Consider the following 14,222-nt stretch of genomic DNA (forward strand, 5'->3'; position numbering starts at 1 on the left):
GAGGTATTACAGTTATTAATGGACAATTCGCTTTTTGCTAAACTGGAGAAATGTGAGTTCGCTGTACAGAGAATTAGTTTTTTGGGCTACATTATCTCCAGCAAAGGTTTTGAGATGGATCTGGTTAAGGTTCAGGCTGTGCAGGAATGGCCTAGGCCTATTGGGTTGAAATCGATACAGAGGTTTTTGGGTTTCGCCAATTACTACAGAAAATTCATAAAAAAATTTTCTAGTATTGTCAAACCTCTGACTGATCTCACCAGGAAAGGTGCTGATGCTGTTCAGTGGTCTTCTGAGGCCATTGAAGCTTTTGTGTATCTCAAGGAGAGGTTCACCTCTGCTCCCATCCTTATGCAGCCTGATGTTACTAGGCCGTTTTTGGTTGAGGTTGATGCTTCCTCTGTGGGGGTTGGCGCAGTATTGTCTCAGGATAACGGGGATGGATTACATCCCTGTGCCTTTTTTTCAAAAAAATTTTCGGAGACTGAACTGAATTACGATATTGGTAATCGGGAATTATTGGCTATTAAACTCGCATTTGAACACTGGCGCCACTTCTTGGAAGGTGCGGAATTTCCCGTTCAGGTTCTTACGGATCATAAAAATCTGATATATCTTGATGCTGCCAAGCGCCTGAATGCCCGTCAGGCTAGGTGGGCACTGTTTTTCTCGCGGTTTAATTTCTCCGTTACTTACATCCCTGGTACTAAGAATGTTAAGGCGGATGCCTTGTCTCGCAGTTTTTCTCCCATAGTCGGTGCTGAGAAAGAGGAGAACATTTTACAAGAAGGTGTTGTGATAGCTGCTTTGGACTCCGTTTTGGAAAATGAGATTCTTAAAGCACAGGAGAATGCCCCTTCTAACACTCCTCATGGGAGGTTGTGTGTGCCTGGGACCTTTAGGAGAGATTTGTTTGTTGAGTGTCACGAATCTCGGTTGGCAGGTCATCCCGGAATCTCTGAGACCAAGAGACTGGTGGGTCGCAGTTTTTGGTGGCCTGGATGGCAGAAGGAAGTCATTAAGTGGGTGCGTCAATGTACTATATGTGCTAGATCTAAGTCCTCACATACTCCTGCTGCGGGGTTGCTTTGTCCTTTGGAGGTTCCCAGTGCTCCTTGGACACATTTGGCTATGGACTTTATAACTGACCTTCCCCCCTCTGAGGGTTTTACTGTCATCTGGGTGGTCGTGGACCGTTTTAGCAAGATGTGTCACTTGGTTCCCTTTGTCAAACTGCCCTGCGCTAAAACTCTCGCTAAGGCCTTTGTCAAGGAAATTGTCAGACTTCATGGCGTTCCTACTGACATTGTTTCTGATAGGGGTCCTCAGTTCGTGGCTCGTTTTTGGCGTGCCTTTTGTGACAGGTTGGGAGTTCATTTATCGTTCTCGTCCGGATATCATCCTGAATCTAATGGCCAGACAGAAAGGAAAAACCAGGATGTTGAGCAGTTCTTGCGTTGTTTTGTGACAGACAATCAAGAGGGGTGGTCTGAGTTTCTGCCACTTGCTGAATTTGCTCTGAACAATCATACATCTTCTTCTGCTGGTTGTTCGCCTTTTTTTTGTTGTTCTGGGAGACATCCGTCGTTTGGGTCGTTCTCCAAGTTGGGATCTGCCGTGCCTGAGGAGGAGAATTTTTCCGGTGATTTGGAGAGAGTTTGGACGGATGTGCGTGGTAATCTTCAGGAGGCCAACAGAAAATCTAAGGACTACTTTGATAGGAAACGACAGGAGGTTTTGTTCGCTGTTGGTGACATGGTTTGGTTGTCCTCTAGGAATCTGCGGTTGAGGATTCCTTCTAAGAAATTGGGTCCCAAGTTTGAAGGGCCCTTTAAGGTGCTTCAGGTTGTCAACCAATCTGCTGTTAGGTTGGAGGTTCCTACCTCCTGGAGAATTAATCCGGTATTTCATGTCTCTCTGTTGAAAAAAGCTGTTGTATCGGATTGTGACGCCTCTGCCTCTGTTCCTCCGGTGGTGGAGGACGGGGAATATGAAATTTCTCGCATCCTTAACTCTAGACTGTATAGAGGTAGTTTGCAGTATCTAGTGGCCTGGAAAGGTTTCGGACCCGAGGATAACTCTTGGGTGAGGTCGGATGATGTTTCCGCGTCCAGACTTATCAGAGCGTTTCACAGGAGATTTCCTGATAAGCCTGGTCCTAGGGGATCCGGAGGATCCTCTTAGAAGGGGGGGTACTGTTAGAACCTTGCTCTTAGTTTTTTTTTTCCTTTGCTGGTCACATGACCTTTTTGGCCTATTTAAGCCTGCTCCGCCCTTCTGGCTTTGCTGGACTTCATTGTATATCTACTTTCTAGCTAGCCTGTGCTCTGTGTCTTGCTCTGTTAGTTTGCTTGGTCTACTGACCTCTATGTTCTATATATTTTGTTTGTTCGTCTGTCTGCTACTATTTCTGTTAGGAGGTGTCCCATATTCCTCCCAGTCCTTAGTACTTGTAGGGATTCCTTCCCCACATCTATAGGTCTCCGTACAGACTAGCTTAGGACTTTAGCAGGTCTGATCGCAGGATCAGGTCCCCTGTTACATCGTAGGGATTAAGCTGAGTTCTATCGTAGGGACTGATCTCCTCTCTTTCCTTAGCTCTGGTAGCAGAACATAACATATACCATCCCCGCTGCACAACCGTATCACCGGCCTCAGCGGTCTGCCCTGCAGCGGCGGTCTCATGACCGCATTCAACGGGTGGCGTAGTCGAACATTCTAACATCTACTGCTAAATACTGCCGCTCAGTTTGACTCCCTGGGCACGGACCGGGTCACCGCCACGAAACTACTACCCCTCTCAGATCCGGCTCCGGGTAGGCCCCCGCGTGCGCAACGCTACTCAGCACAGGCCCAGGGGCGCGTCATCTACCCTACCCGGGTCAACACATGGTCACTCACCTTTTTCAGGTAGTTAGATCTCATATACATCACATATAGGTAAGGAGTGGTGCTGCCTGGTGTCCAAGTCTAGGATCCCTTGTCAGAGATTAGTAGTGACAGAGATGCCTATAGAGTGCTTGAAGAAAATTATGGCTTTGGAGAAAATACATATTTTCGGCTCTGCAGTATAACCAAATGGATCGTCAGAATTGCAGAACAGTCAATGTGGAGACGCCTTTTGTACTAAAACTCTCTCCTTTATTTAAATTTCCAGTGACATATTTCAGGGAGTAGTTCCTTTTGTACATAAAGAGTCTGACGAAGGGGAACTACTCCATGAAACGCATCACTGGAAATTAAAAAAAAAAAAAGGATCTTTTATTACAAAAGACATCTCCACAGTGAATCTTCTGCAACGCTGACAATCCATTGGGTTATCTAGCTGTGCCCAGAAAGTCTTTTTCCCCTGTCGCATGACAGCACACCTAAGATTGCCTTAACACCGAAAAGTTTAAAGCCCCCTCCCTCCCTCCCTCCCTCCCACCTTTCCATTCTTCTCCATTTTTAGTGTTTTTCCTGTCCATCTGTAGACCCCACCTCAGAGAAGTGCTGGGAGGGGTCTCCTTTTTCTTTCTTCCATTTTTAGGTTTGTCCTTATTTTTAACTCTTGAATGACTTGGGTCAATGGTAACTCAAGAGGTTGGACTCCCTCAAAACAAGCAACAACATCTACTCTGATTACTGTGTTTTGCAGGTTTCTTTTCAATGCATTTTTCATTATAGAAATTAGGAAATATGCGCTTAATATGCAATTGCATATCTTTTGGAACTTATAGCAAAAAATGCACCAAAAACACACAGTTCAACAGAGCCTTTAAACCCACAGTGGGCATGGGTGTTCATGAAGTCACATCCACTTTGCTCAAAATCTTATAAAGACAGCAGATTTTCTGATACAAAAACAATGCAGCGGAATTATAATGCAGTGTGTACCCTACATGGGAACATGGCCATAAAGTGTAGGTTTCATCGTATAGTACCTCATTTTGACACTAGGTTGAGCGAGAACCCCTGAATATCTGCGTTCTTGAACCCCTTAAGGACAAAGTTAATTTTTGTTTTTTTGCTCATATTGCACGACTCGTTAAAGGGTTGATTGTGACTTGTAGGATTGCTGCTTCTAATAGGTGGCACTATAGAGTACTAGTCCTCATTTTCTCTGAAGAGGCAATTTGCATATTACATTTCCCAGAGGAGCATTGCATGTCGAATAAGCCTCCTTACATTGGCACGCCAGAGCTGGTGTGTCACTCTCCATAAGGAGAAACGTTACCCCTTATTCCTCAGTCCAGAGCCTCTCACCTAGCCAAATCAGTTCTCATACTTTGCACTGACGAGGGACAACAGCCGGAAACACCGTGTCTGCAAATTGAGATTCTCATTTGGCTTTTATCCTAAGTCATATTGCAAGGCTCGTTAAAGAGTTGATTGTGACTTGTAGGATTGCTGCTTCCAATAGGTGGCGCTATAGAGTACAAGTCCTCTTTTTCCCTGAAGAGGCAATTTGCATATGTTTTTTTGCTGTGTTTTTCCTCCCTTTTTCCAAAGAGTCATAACTTTTTTATTTTATTTATTTGTTGACATAGTCATATGAGGGCTTGTTTTTTGTGGGTTGTAGTTTATCATTGAAATAATAAATGTTACCGTATAATGTACTGAGAAACGTACAAAATTCAACCATCATTTTATGGCATTAATAGTACAGTAAAAATTACTTGGTATCATGATTCTCCAGGTCTGTACGATTACGGTGATGCCAAACTTGCTGAAGGTTTTGTTTTTTTAAAGTATTTCAGTGGTTTAAAAAAATCAGTTTGGGCTTGTCTCACGATTTTCCGAGTCTTATAACTTTTTAGTTTTTCTGTCGATGGGGCTGTGTGAGGGCTTTTTTTTTTGCACATTAAGCGGCAGATTTTATTAAGGTACATAATACATTTTGACATGTTGATCGCTTTTAATTGCATTTTTTGTTGGTGGTGGTGTGACAAAATAAAAAGTGAAATTTTGGGGTTTCATGGTTTGTTTGTTTTTTTTACAATATTACCCATTCAGGTCAAAAAAACATTTTATATTGTAATAGCTCACACTCAGAGATGTAGCTAGGGGTTTGGTTCGGGGAAGGGGGGGGGTTGGCAAAACTTCTGAGTGGGCCATAACGAGGTAACCCTGATTACAACTATGGTGGCGCAACCCTGATTACAACTATGGTGGCGCAACCCTGATAACAACTATGGTGGATGAAGGATTACCTCAGCAGATGATCGCACTGTTACTAAAAAAAAATCTCTATACAAAGACTAACACTGATATTACTACCATATGGTGACCATATAGTGGTAGATACCAGTCCCGAGGAACATGTAAGAGATTATAATACAGTTACAGATAGTAACTTACAGCTGATGTTCTTTCTGGTGGAGTCATTCATTTTTCCAGTCTTTTCCATCTGGCCCAGACAGACATGACAACTTCTTCCAGCCGTGACTCGTCTACAGAGATTACAACAAACATATGACTTCTCACATTTCCAGCACTGTCCTCATCTATTTCCAACTTGCATAAACCCCTTATCCTGCTGATGTCACTATTACTGCACCTACTGTGTGGTACTGTGTGCCCTCTAGATGATAAAACAAACCGCTAGAATATATTAATGCCCTGTGCAAGTGCTCTGAAAAACAGTGCCCACATTTTGCCCTGTAGAAAGTAATAATGTCCTCTGTGTGCTGCTTTGACAGTCACAATAACCTGAATGCCTATATAAGGGTATGTGCCCACGATGCAGAATTGAAGCATAAAATTTCCGCAGCGTTTCTGCATGTCCTTGGCAGTAAAAATGCTTGCGGATTTTACACGAGTTTTTGCATGCGTTTTTCAAATGCATTGAGTAGTCAAATCCGCATGCGGAAACGCACAAATAATGGACATGCTGCGGATTTTTCCGCACAGCAAATCTACTGCGGAAAAATCTGCAGCATATGCACAGAACATGCAGATTTTCATTGGTGACTATGGGGCATGGATTACCAAGCGTTTTAAAAGCGTTTCCGCTGCGGAAATTCCGCAGCAAAAACGCTTGAAAAACGCATCATGGGCACACAGCCTAACAATAAGTGCCCACTTAACATTTAATAATGTCTTGAGTCTCCCCCTGTACAGCTCCCCTCTACACAGTATGTTGCTCTCCTATGCACAGTATAATGACCCCACTCTGCATAGTATCCCCCACACTGTATACTGACTCCTTTGTAGCGGTGTCCAAAGAACACCGCAAGGCACAAGTACGGCATAGCAGATTAGGAGGCAGAAACAAACTCTGGCTTTATTATGTACAAAGGGTTTATATGCCGGGAAATGAGAATTACATTATTTACAAAGATAATATTAATAACATGTATATAGGAAGATATAGCTGAAGTGAGGCACAAAACTATGCTCCAACTATGGCAATGAAAGCTCAATACAAACAGTACACATCAAGTTTCACAAAGTACTCTAACCTAATTCTCTATCTGGCTTTCCGCTAAATGGGCCACGCTGCTACAGCGTACTAGCCAAAAAAAGCTACACTAAACCCTAACACAGTTCACCACTGGTGAATCACTCACAATTGCGCAGATCAGATGCAGATGGCGGCCGCCGCTTGTTCCTGGTGTAACCGAGCTGAATAAATTCACTTGAGTCCTTTCTCCTGTATATTGGATCTCTTCCCTCTGCAGGCAGGCTAATCTTGCTTCACTTTCACTGTTGAGAAATGGCTGGCACTCTGTGTCGTCTGTTACCTCAGGTGACCAGTCTTCAGGGAAACCGCTCTTCAAAAAGGGATGAATTTCTCTACTCTTTAGAAAGATTTGTTGCCAACACTGTCAAAGTCCGTACTCTTATCTTTCCATAGATTAACAGTTTCTTTTTAATAGTCTTTCCTTATCAGGAAACCGGCAAGAATCTCTCTGTTCCCTCAGACAGACACACAGACACTCAAGGTCTCACTGCTTCCTGGTTCATCTCCTTCTCTCAGCACACACCAAGATGCCCGAGAGGGAGGGGGAGGCGACTAATCCAAAATCAGAAAACCCAGAGGGAAGCATGGTCTCTTAAAGCTGTAGTGTCAATCAATGTCCAGTAGGGCTGACCCCCTACATGGCTCCCCACTTAAAGACGGCCGTCCTCGGCCTTCACTGTATAATCATGAAAGGAATAAAGGTTCTATGCAGCGGTATACATAACCGGAACCACTCTCATCACAATACATATGAGTACCAAATAACTAATCAGCATTGTACCTGTCTGGTGGAACCCCTGCATTAGGCCTACTGGATCTCCGGAGATCCTGACTGTCCTCCATGGGCACAGCCGCCGTAGGACTGTCCTCTTCAGCTGAAGGTTTGGCTGGAGTCTTGGGTCCCTCCCCTCCACGAGCTGGCAACGCATCCGTGTCGGGAATGTCAACTCCCATGGACTGGGGACCTTCTGCGGACTCAGGAACGGTCCACCAGTCTTCAACACAGTCACTGTCCGGGAAAACTGGTCTTGATGAAGGAACAGGAGGAGTAACTCTTGGGACAGATGTAGGATCTTCAGAGCGGCATGGCCATAACATATTCCTGTGTATAGTTTTCGGACCAGACTCCTCATTTTCAGCTTGCACTTCGTACACTGGAGTGTTGGGATACACTCTCTTGATCACTTTGTATGGTTGCACCTCCCAACATCCGCTCAGCTTCCACTTTTAGCGTTTTTCACGCACCAGCACTCTGTCTCCAGGCTGGAGCAGGACATCCCGAATTGGCGGTAGGCTGTTATGCGTCTTCTCTTGTAACCGCTGGCCTGCTAGCCGGCGGATTGTCTGAAGTAGTCGCCGATGCTCTTTCACCCAGGGGGTGGTAGATCATTCAACCAGATCTTCTGGCTATTCCAGATTCTATCTCAATGATTTTTCGGCCAGCTCTACCAAACAGTAGCATGTATCGGGTATAACGCGTGGTGATGTGAACCTGATTGTTATAGGTCCAGACTAGTTCAGGTACCTAATTAGGCCAAAGTGTCTTGTCTTCTTCTAATGTCCTCAACATTTGAAGCAGAGTCTGGTTAAAGTGCTCACAGGCCCCATTCCCTTGAGGGTGATATGGAGTTGTCCGGGACCTTTCGATGCCATACAGTCGGTACAGTTCCTCCATTACTTTACCCTGAAAGCACGTTCCTTGGTATGAATGAATCCACTTTGGACACCCATAGACCCGGATGAAATCCTGACAGACTTCTCGTGCAGCAGACTCAGCCGTCTGGTCCCGAGTCGGGGTGACCACTGCAAACTTGGAGAAGTGGTCGGTCATGACCAGGCAGTACTGCGGGCATCTAATCGATTGTCCCACAAGGAGGTAATCTATCATCAAGACTTCAAGTGGTTCTCTGGTCTGCATGGGTACCCTCTGTTCTGTTCGTTCTCTTTCGTGAAGTCACACATTCGGCACTGTCGGCAAGCTTCTTCGACCGTCTCCTCCAGGCGGGGGCAATATACGTAATGCAGCAGCCACTTATAGGTCTTCCCCGGTCCAAAGTGAGCTCCAAACTCATGAGCTTCTTTGGCCATTTCTCGTGCCACTCTTCCAGGGACTATTACTTGCCACCTTGCTTCTAAGTCAGCAAGCTGTTGCCACTTGCGGTATAGAATGGCTTCTCGAACTTCCAATCTATCCCACTGTCGTATTACCGACTTCGTTTTGGGATCTAGGGCAGCTCTTTCTTCCTTGTCAGGCCATTTTCCCTGGGCTACCCAGCTTTTCACTTGCTTCAACCCTGCATCTTCATCTTGGACTTGACCCCATTCTCCGTTAGTTCTTCCCAGTGACTTGGGTAGGGGTCGAGCCTCCCCACCTGACTGTGCCGCTACTGTGATGGGTATGAATTTGCAGAAATCTGGGATCTCCTCTTCTTCTAGGTGCTCATCACGATCTTCTCCTGGAGTCTCAAAGGTTACTGTTGACAATCCATTAACATTGGTATTCTCCGTGGCAGAGCGGTAGCGAATCGAGAAGTCAAATTTTGTGAGATGGGCAACCCAACTCTGCTCCAGGGCCCCCAGCTTGGCAGTGTCCAGATGGGCCAACAGGTTATCTGTTCGCACTTGGTTCTTGGCTCCCATTAGGTACTCTGCGAATTTCTCCATCATGGCCCATACTAGGATGAGGAGTTCTAACCGGAAGGAGCTGTAGTTGTGGGGGTTCCGCTCCATATCCCTAAGGACCTATTGGCGTAGGCGATGACTCTCTCATGCCCGTCTTGAATCTGTGAAAGGACTGCTCCTAGTCCATGAAGACTGCCATCTGTGTATAAGAGAATCGGCCGTTCGAAATCTGCATAGGCTAAGATGGGGGCTGATGTTAGGGCGTCTTTCAGTGTCTGGAAGGCCTCCTCCTGTTTCTGTTCCAGGGTATGCCCTGGTTCCTTGGTCCCCCAACAGTCCCTCTCAGCAGTTCGTGCAGAGAGCCCACTATTTTCGCATAGTCTTTGATGAACCGCCGGTAGTACCCCGTCAATCCGAGGAAGGCCTTTAACTCCCTTAGGGTTCTAGGTGCTGGCCATTGTTGTATCGCAGCTACTTTAGCTTGGGAAGGCAAGATTCCATCCTGAGACAACTTGTGGCCCAGGTACTCGATTTCTTTTTTGAATATATGACACTTCTTCGACTTTATCTTCAGGCCATGGGCCCGAAATCATCCGAGCACCTGCCAGTCTGTCCAGATGTTCCTGAAAAGTAGCAGAGTAGACTATGATGTCATCCAGGTATATCAGAGTAGCTTCAAAGTTTAGGTCACCCAAACACTTCTCCATGAATCGCTGGAACGTCCCCGTCGCGTTAGATAATCCGAATGGCATTCTATTAAATTCAAACAGTCCCATGGGGAGTATGAACACTGTCTTTGCATTGTCCTTTTCTGCCACCGGTACTTGCCAGTACCCGCTATGTAAATCCAAAATAGAGAAGTACTTTGCTTTTCCCAGGGCCGTCCAGGACTATTTGATACAGAGCAGGAGGTATGAGTCTCGCACGGTGCATGCGTTCAACCGCCTGTAGTCCACACAGAAATGAAGGGTTCCGTCCTTCTTCTTGACGAGCACAACTGGTGCTACCCATGGGCTCTGACTACTCTGCACCACTCCTGAATTCAACATCTGTTTCAGCAGGGACTTACCCCCTAAGCAGTACCAAAAGGTTATCTGTCCAGACTGCATCATCTACTGGGGCCAGGGTCATTTCTCTCGGACTCAACATTTCACTTCGATGTAGGTACCCGAGCCAGTTCCATTCTCGGGGGCAAATGGACTTCTCTCTGCCCCATATTCATGACTCTGATGGGTACTCTCCCTTCTTGGACCTCTGCCAGTGTCAGAGCCACCAGGACATTCTGGTCTATTTCACCTGGACCCACCAGTTTAATAGCCATCTCCATACCTTCAAGGTTGCAGAAAGTTCCCATGGGCAGTGGGAGAATGGTCTCCTGACAAGGAGGGAGGGTGAGGGATGCCCTTCCCCGCACTCGGATAATTCCCACAGACTGGTGTATTGGGACGCTCTTCTGTGTCCCACAAACGCGGATCAGCCGTTGAAATGCTTTCTGAGTGGGCTTATGCGGGGTGGCCTGTTTCCAGTAGCCCCCATTTAGTGAACATGATCTGGTCTAACTCCCACAGGATATTCATACCCATTATACATCTTCTTTGAATGGCTCGGGGACCAACAGGATGCCTTTTCTTCCCACATCTTGTCCACATAACCGCACGTTCATCCACACAACCCCCATGACTGGGATCGTTTGCTGATTAGCCACCGTCACCCGAATTAGCGTCTCCCACTCTGACTTGGCCATTGCCTGGAAGTAGCGGTTGAAGTATGACTCGGGCACAGTCGTCACCTGTGATCTGGTATCCACCAAACTGTCGACTGGGATTCCTACAAACTCAGCTCGCAGGATGGGATGGCCTGCAACCAGATGTTCAGAGTTGTGCTGGATGGTTTGTCCTTCTACCCCCCCCCCAGTATGCCCCACTACTGCAGGGGCCGGAAGTTTAACGGTGGCTCTGGACATCCCTGCAAATCACTCCGACACTCTCTAGCAAAGTATCTTTCACTTCCACATTGCCAGCACTGTGCAACCCTATTTTTGTCTGCGTGTGGGAGGTGCCCTTGACATCCAATCGGCTGGTCGCGGTAAAGGACGCTAGGACCTCTGGTAGAGTGGGTCAGGCCAGGGGACCGCTGGCAGGTGATATTGAGGACCTTGGTAACACAGCCAGCTCCCATCCTTTTTTCCATTTGTGTCAGTTTTTCTTGCATAATATTCAGGGAACTCTGCAGGTCCTGCACCACCCTGAACAGAGTCTCTTCATTCCCTCCGCCCCCGACTGTTGTACGCACCACTTCGGAGACACAGCTGTCTTCTTTGCTTCAGGCCACCACTTCTGCTAATATTTGTCGAAAACTTAAGGCCGAATGCACTCTTACTCGCTCATGCAGAATCTGTCTCAGGGAAGTACTGTGGAGTCCCAGAATAAATTGTTCTCATAATATCCCATCTACCGATCCCATGCCACCAACTCCGTCTGCCTCTTTCTTTTGTAGCTCTGCAAGTACTTCCTGTAATGCTGTGGTGTATTGGGAGACTTCCCCCGCCTTCCCCCCTACTTCTCGCTGTAACCAATAGAAGAATTTTGCCCAGAGATGCCCCGCACTAGCCGTTTTGCTGTATATCCAGAAACTTCACCATCTCTTCTAAGGTTCTATGTGTGGCTTCCAGTTGCAAGAAGACATTTGGAATACTATTTGGAATGCTAGTGTGGGGCCATTATAGTGTGTGGGAACACTAACGGTCTTCAATAAGGCCAAAATCACTTTGTAAGTGCTGCAAAATTGTAGTCTATGCTCTTCTGTGCCCCTGCAGAATATACAGGGTGGTCCAAAAGTAGGTGGACAGAAAGTGTAATAAGGTTATGAAGGGGGAAATTTATCAAACATGGTGTAAATATGTATGTAGCCTCTTTGGAATTGGGAATTTCACAAGCTTCTATCATGCGAATACTGAAATCTATTGGGTGGAAAACTTATCGTCCACGTCTAATTCATGGTTTATTGAAGGATGATCCAGACAGATGGCTGCAATTTAGTGAGATTATGCTTAATGAAATTGAGGAAAATCCAGTAATTTTAGATAACATTATGTGGAGTGATGAAGCTTCTTTCAAATTATCCGGCCATATTAACAGACATAATTGTATTTACTGGTATAATGAGAACATGCATTTAACATTAGAGCAACAACTAAATGAGCCTGGTGTCAATGTTTGGGGTATTTCAAGTTTTGGTGTTTTAGGACCAATATTTTTTGATGGAACAGTCACAGGAGATAAGTATCTCGAAATTCTAATGAATCAAGTTGTTTCTCAGTTACAGCAACAACCTAATTCACATGACCTTTATTTCCAACAAGATGGGGCCCCTCCACATTATTCAAGAGTAGTCCGCAAGTATTTTGATGAAACATTTCCTAATAAATGGATTGGCCGAAGAGGCCCACTTGATTGGCCGGCACGTTCACCAGACTTGACCGCAATGGATTTTTTCTTTTGGGGAGTACTCAAGGACAAACTTTTATAGTCGAAAACCAAAAAGTGTCAGTGATTTGAAAAATTACATAAGAGATGCATTTCAAGATATGAATACACAAAGAGACTTGTGCAAAAAAGTTTGTTGAAGCGTAAGAGGCAGACTTCAAAGCTGTGCAAATTGTAATGGAAAACAGTTTGAGCACTTGCGTTGATAAAATTTAAGGGCTTTGTATTATTGTTCAGAATAAAATTTAATTGTCAATGTTATGCTTGTGTTAGTAAATATAATTTTATATATAAATCAAAATAAATGTTATTATTTTCTGTCCACCTACTTTTGGACCACCCTGTGTGTATGTATATATACACTGCACAAAAAAATAAAGGGAGCACTCAAATAACACATCCTAGATCTGAATGAATGAAATATTCTCATTGAATACTTTGTTCTGTACAAAGTTGTCTGTGCTGACAACAAAATCACACAAAAATCATCAATGGAAATTAAATTTATTAACCAATGGAGGCCTGGATTTGGAGTCACCCCCAATATCAAAGTGGAAAAACACACTACAGGCTGATCCAACTTTGATGTAATGTCCTTAAAACAAGTTAAAATGAGGCTCAGTATTGTGTGTGTAGCCTCCATGTGCCTCTGTGACCTCACTACAATGCCTGGGCATACTCCTGATGAGGTTGCGGATGGTCTCCTGTGGGATCTCCTCCCAGACCTGGACTAAAGCGTCCGCCAACTCCTGGACAGTCTGTGGTGCAACGTGACGTTGGTGGATGGAGCGAGACATGATGTCCCAGATGTGCTCAATCGGATTCAGGTCTGGGGAACGGGCGGGCCAATCCATAGCTTCATCTCGGTACCTAATGGCAGTCAGGCTACCTCTGGCGAGCACATGGAGGGCTGTGCGGCCCTCCAAAGAAATGCCACCCCACACCATTACTGACCCACTGCCAAACCGGTCATGCTGAAGGATGTGGCAGGCAGCAGATCGCTCTCCACGGCGTCTCCAAACTCTGTCACGTCTGTCACATGTGCTCAGTGTGAACCTGTTTTCATCTGTGAAGAGCACAGGGCGCGAGTGGCGACTTTGCCCATCCTGGTGTTCTGTGGCATTTCTTTGGAGGGCCGCACAGCCCTCCATGTGCTCGCCAGAGGTAGCCTGACTGCCATTAGGTACCGAGATGAGATCCTCAGACCCCTTGTGAGGCCATATGCTGGTGCGGTTGACCCTGGATTCCTCCTAATGCAAGACGGTGCCAGACCTCATGTGGCTGGAGTGTGTCAGCAGTTCCTTCAAGATGAATGCATTGAAGCTATGGACTGGCCCGCCCGTTCCCCAGACCTGAATCCGATTGAGCACATCTGGGACATCATGTCTCGCTCCATCCAACAACGTCACATTGCACCACAGACTGTCCAGGAGTTGGTGGATGCTTTAGTCCAGGTCTGGGAGGAGATCCCACAGGAGACCATCTGCAACCTCATCAGGAGCATGCCCAGGCATTGCAGGGAGGTCATACAGGCATGTGGAGGCCACACACAATACTGAGCCTCATTTTGACTTGTTTTAAGGACATTACATCAAAGTTGGATCAGCCTGTAGTGTATTTTTCCCCTTTAATTTTGGGGGTGACTCCAAATCCAGGCCTCTATTGGTTAA

General features: G+C 45.9%; 1 protein-coding gene and 1 long non-coding RNA gene across 7 annotated transcripts in view; one reads left to right on the forward strand and one right to left on the reverse strand.

Moving 5' to 3' along the window:
• Positions 1 to 14,222, forward strand: part of LOC141154402 (uncharacterized) — a 699,373-nt gene that overhangs the window by 509,228 nt on the left and 175,923 nt on the right. The window lies entirely within an intron of this gene.
• Positions 1 to 14,222, reverse strand: part of LOC141154401 (uncharacterized) — a 240,062-nt gene that overhangs the window by 219,731 nt on the left and 6,109 nt on the right. For 2 of the 5 annotated variants that reach the window (XM_073640280.1, XM_073640279.1), the window contains exon 2: positions 5,341 to 5,432. The exons of the other annotated variants lie outside the window; for them this stretch is intronic. In XM_073640280.1, coding sequence (XP_073496381.1) covers positions 5,341 to 5,367 — 27 coding nt within the window. In that variant the 5' untranslated portion in view covers positions 5,368 to 5,432. The remainder of the gene's footprint in view (positions 1 to 5,340; positions 5,433 to 14,222) is intronic. 5 annotated transcript variants of the gene reach the window in all.

Source organism: Phyllobates terribilis, unplaced genomic scaffold, assembly GCF_046119375.1.
Source record: "Phyllobates terribilis strain yellow unplaced genomic scaffold, ASM4611937v1 Scaffold_7__3_contigs__length_470593459, whole genome shotgun sequence".
Taxonomy (NCBI): Eukaryota; Metazoa; Chordata; class Amphibia; order Anura; family Dendrobatidae; genus Phyllobates; species Phyllobates terribilis.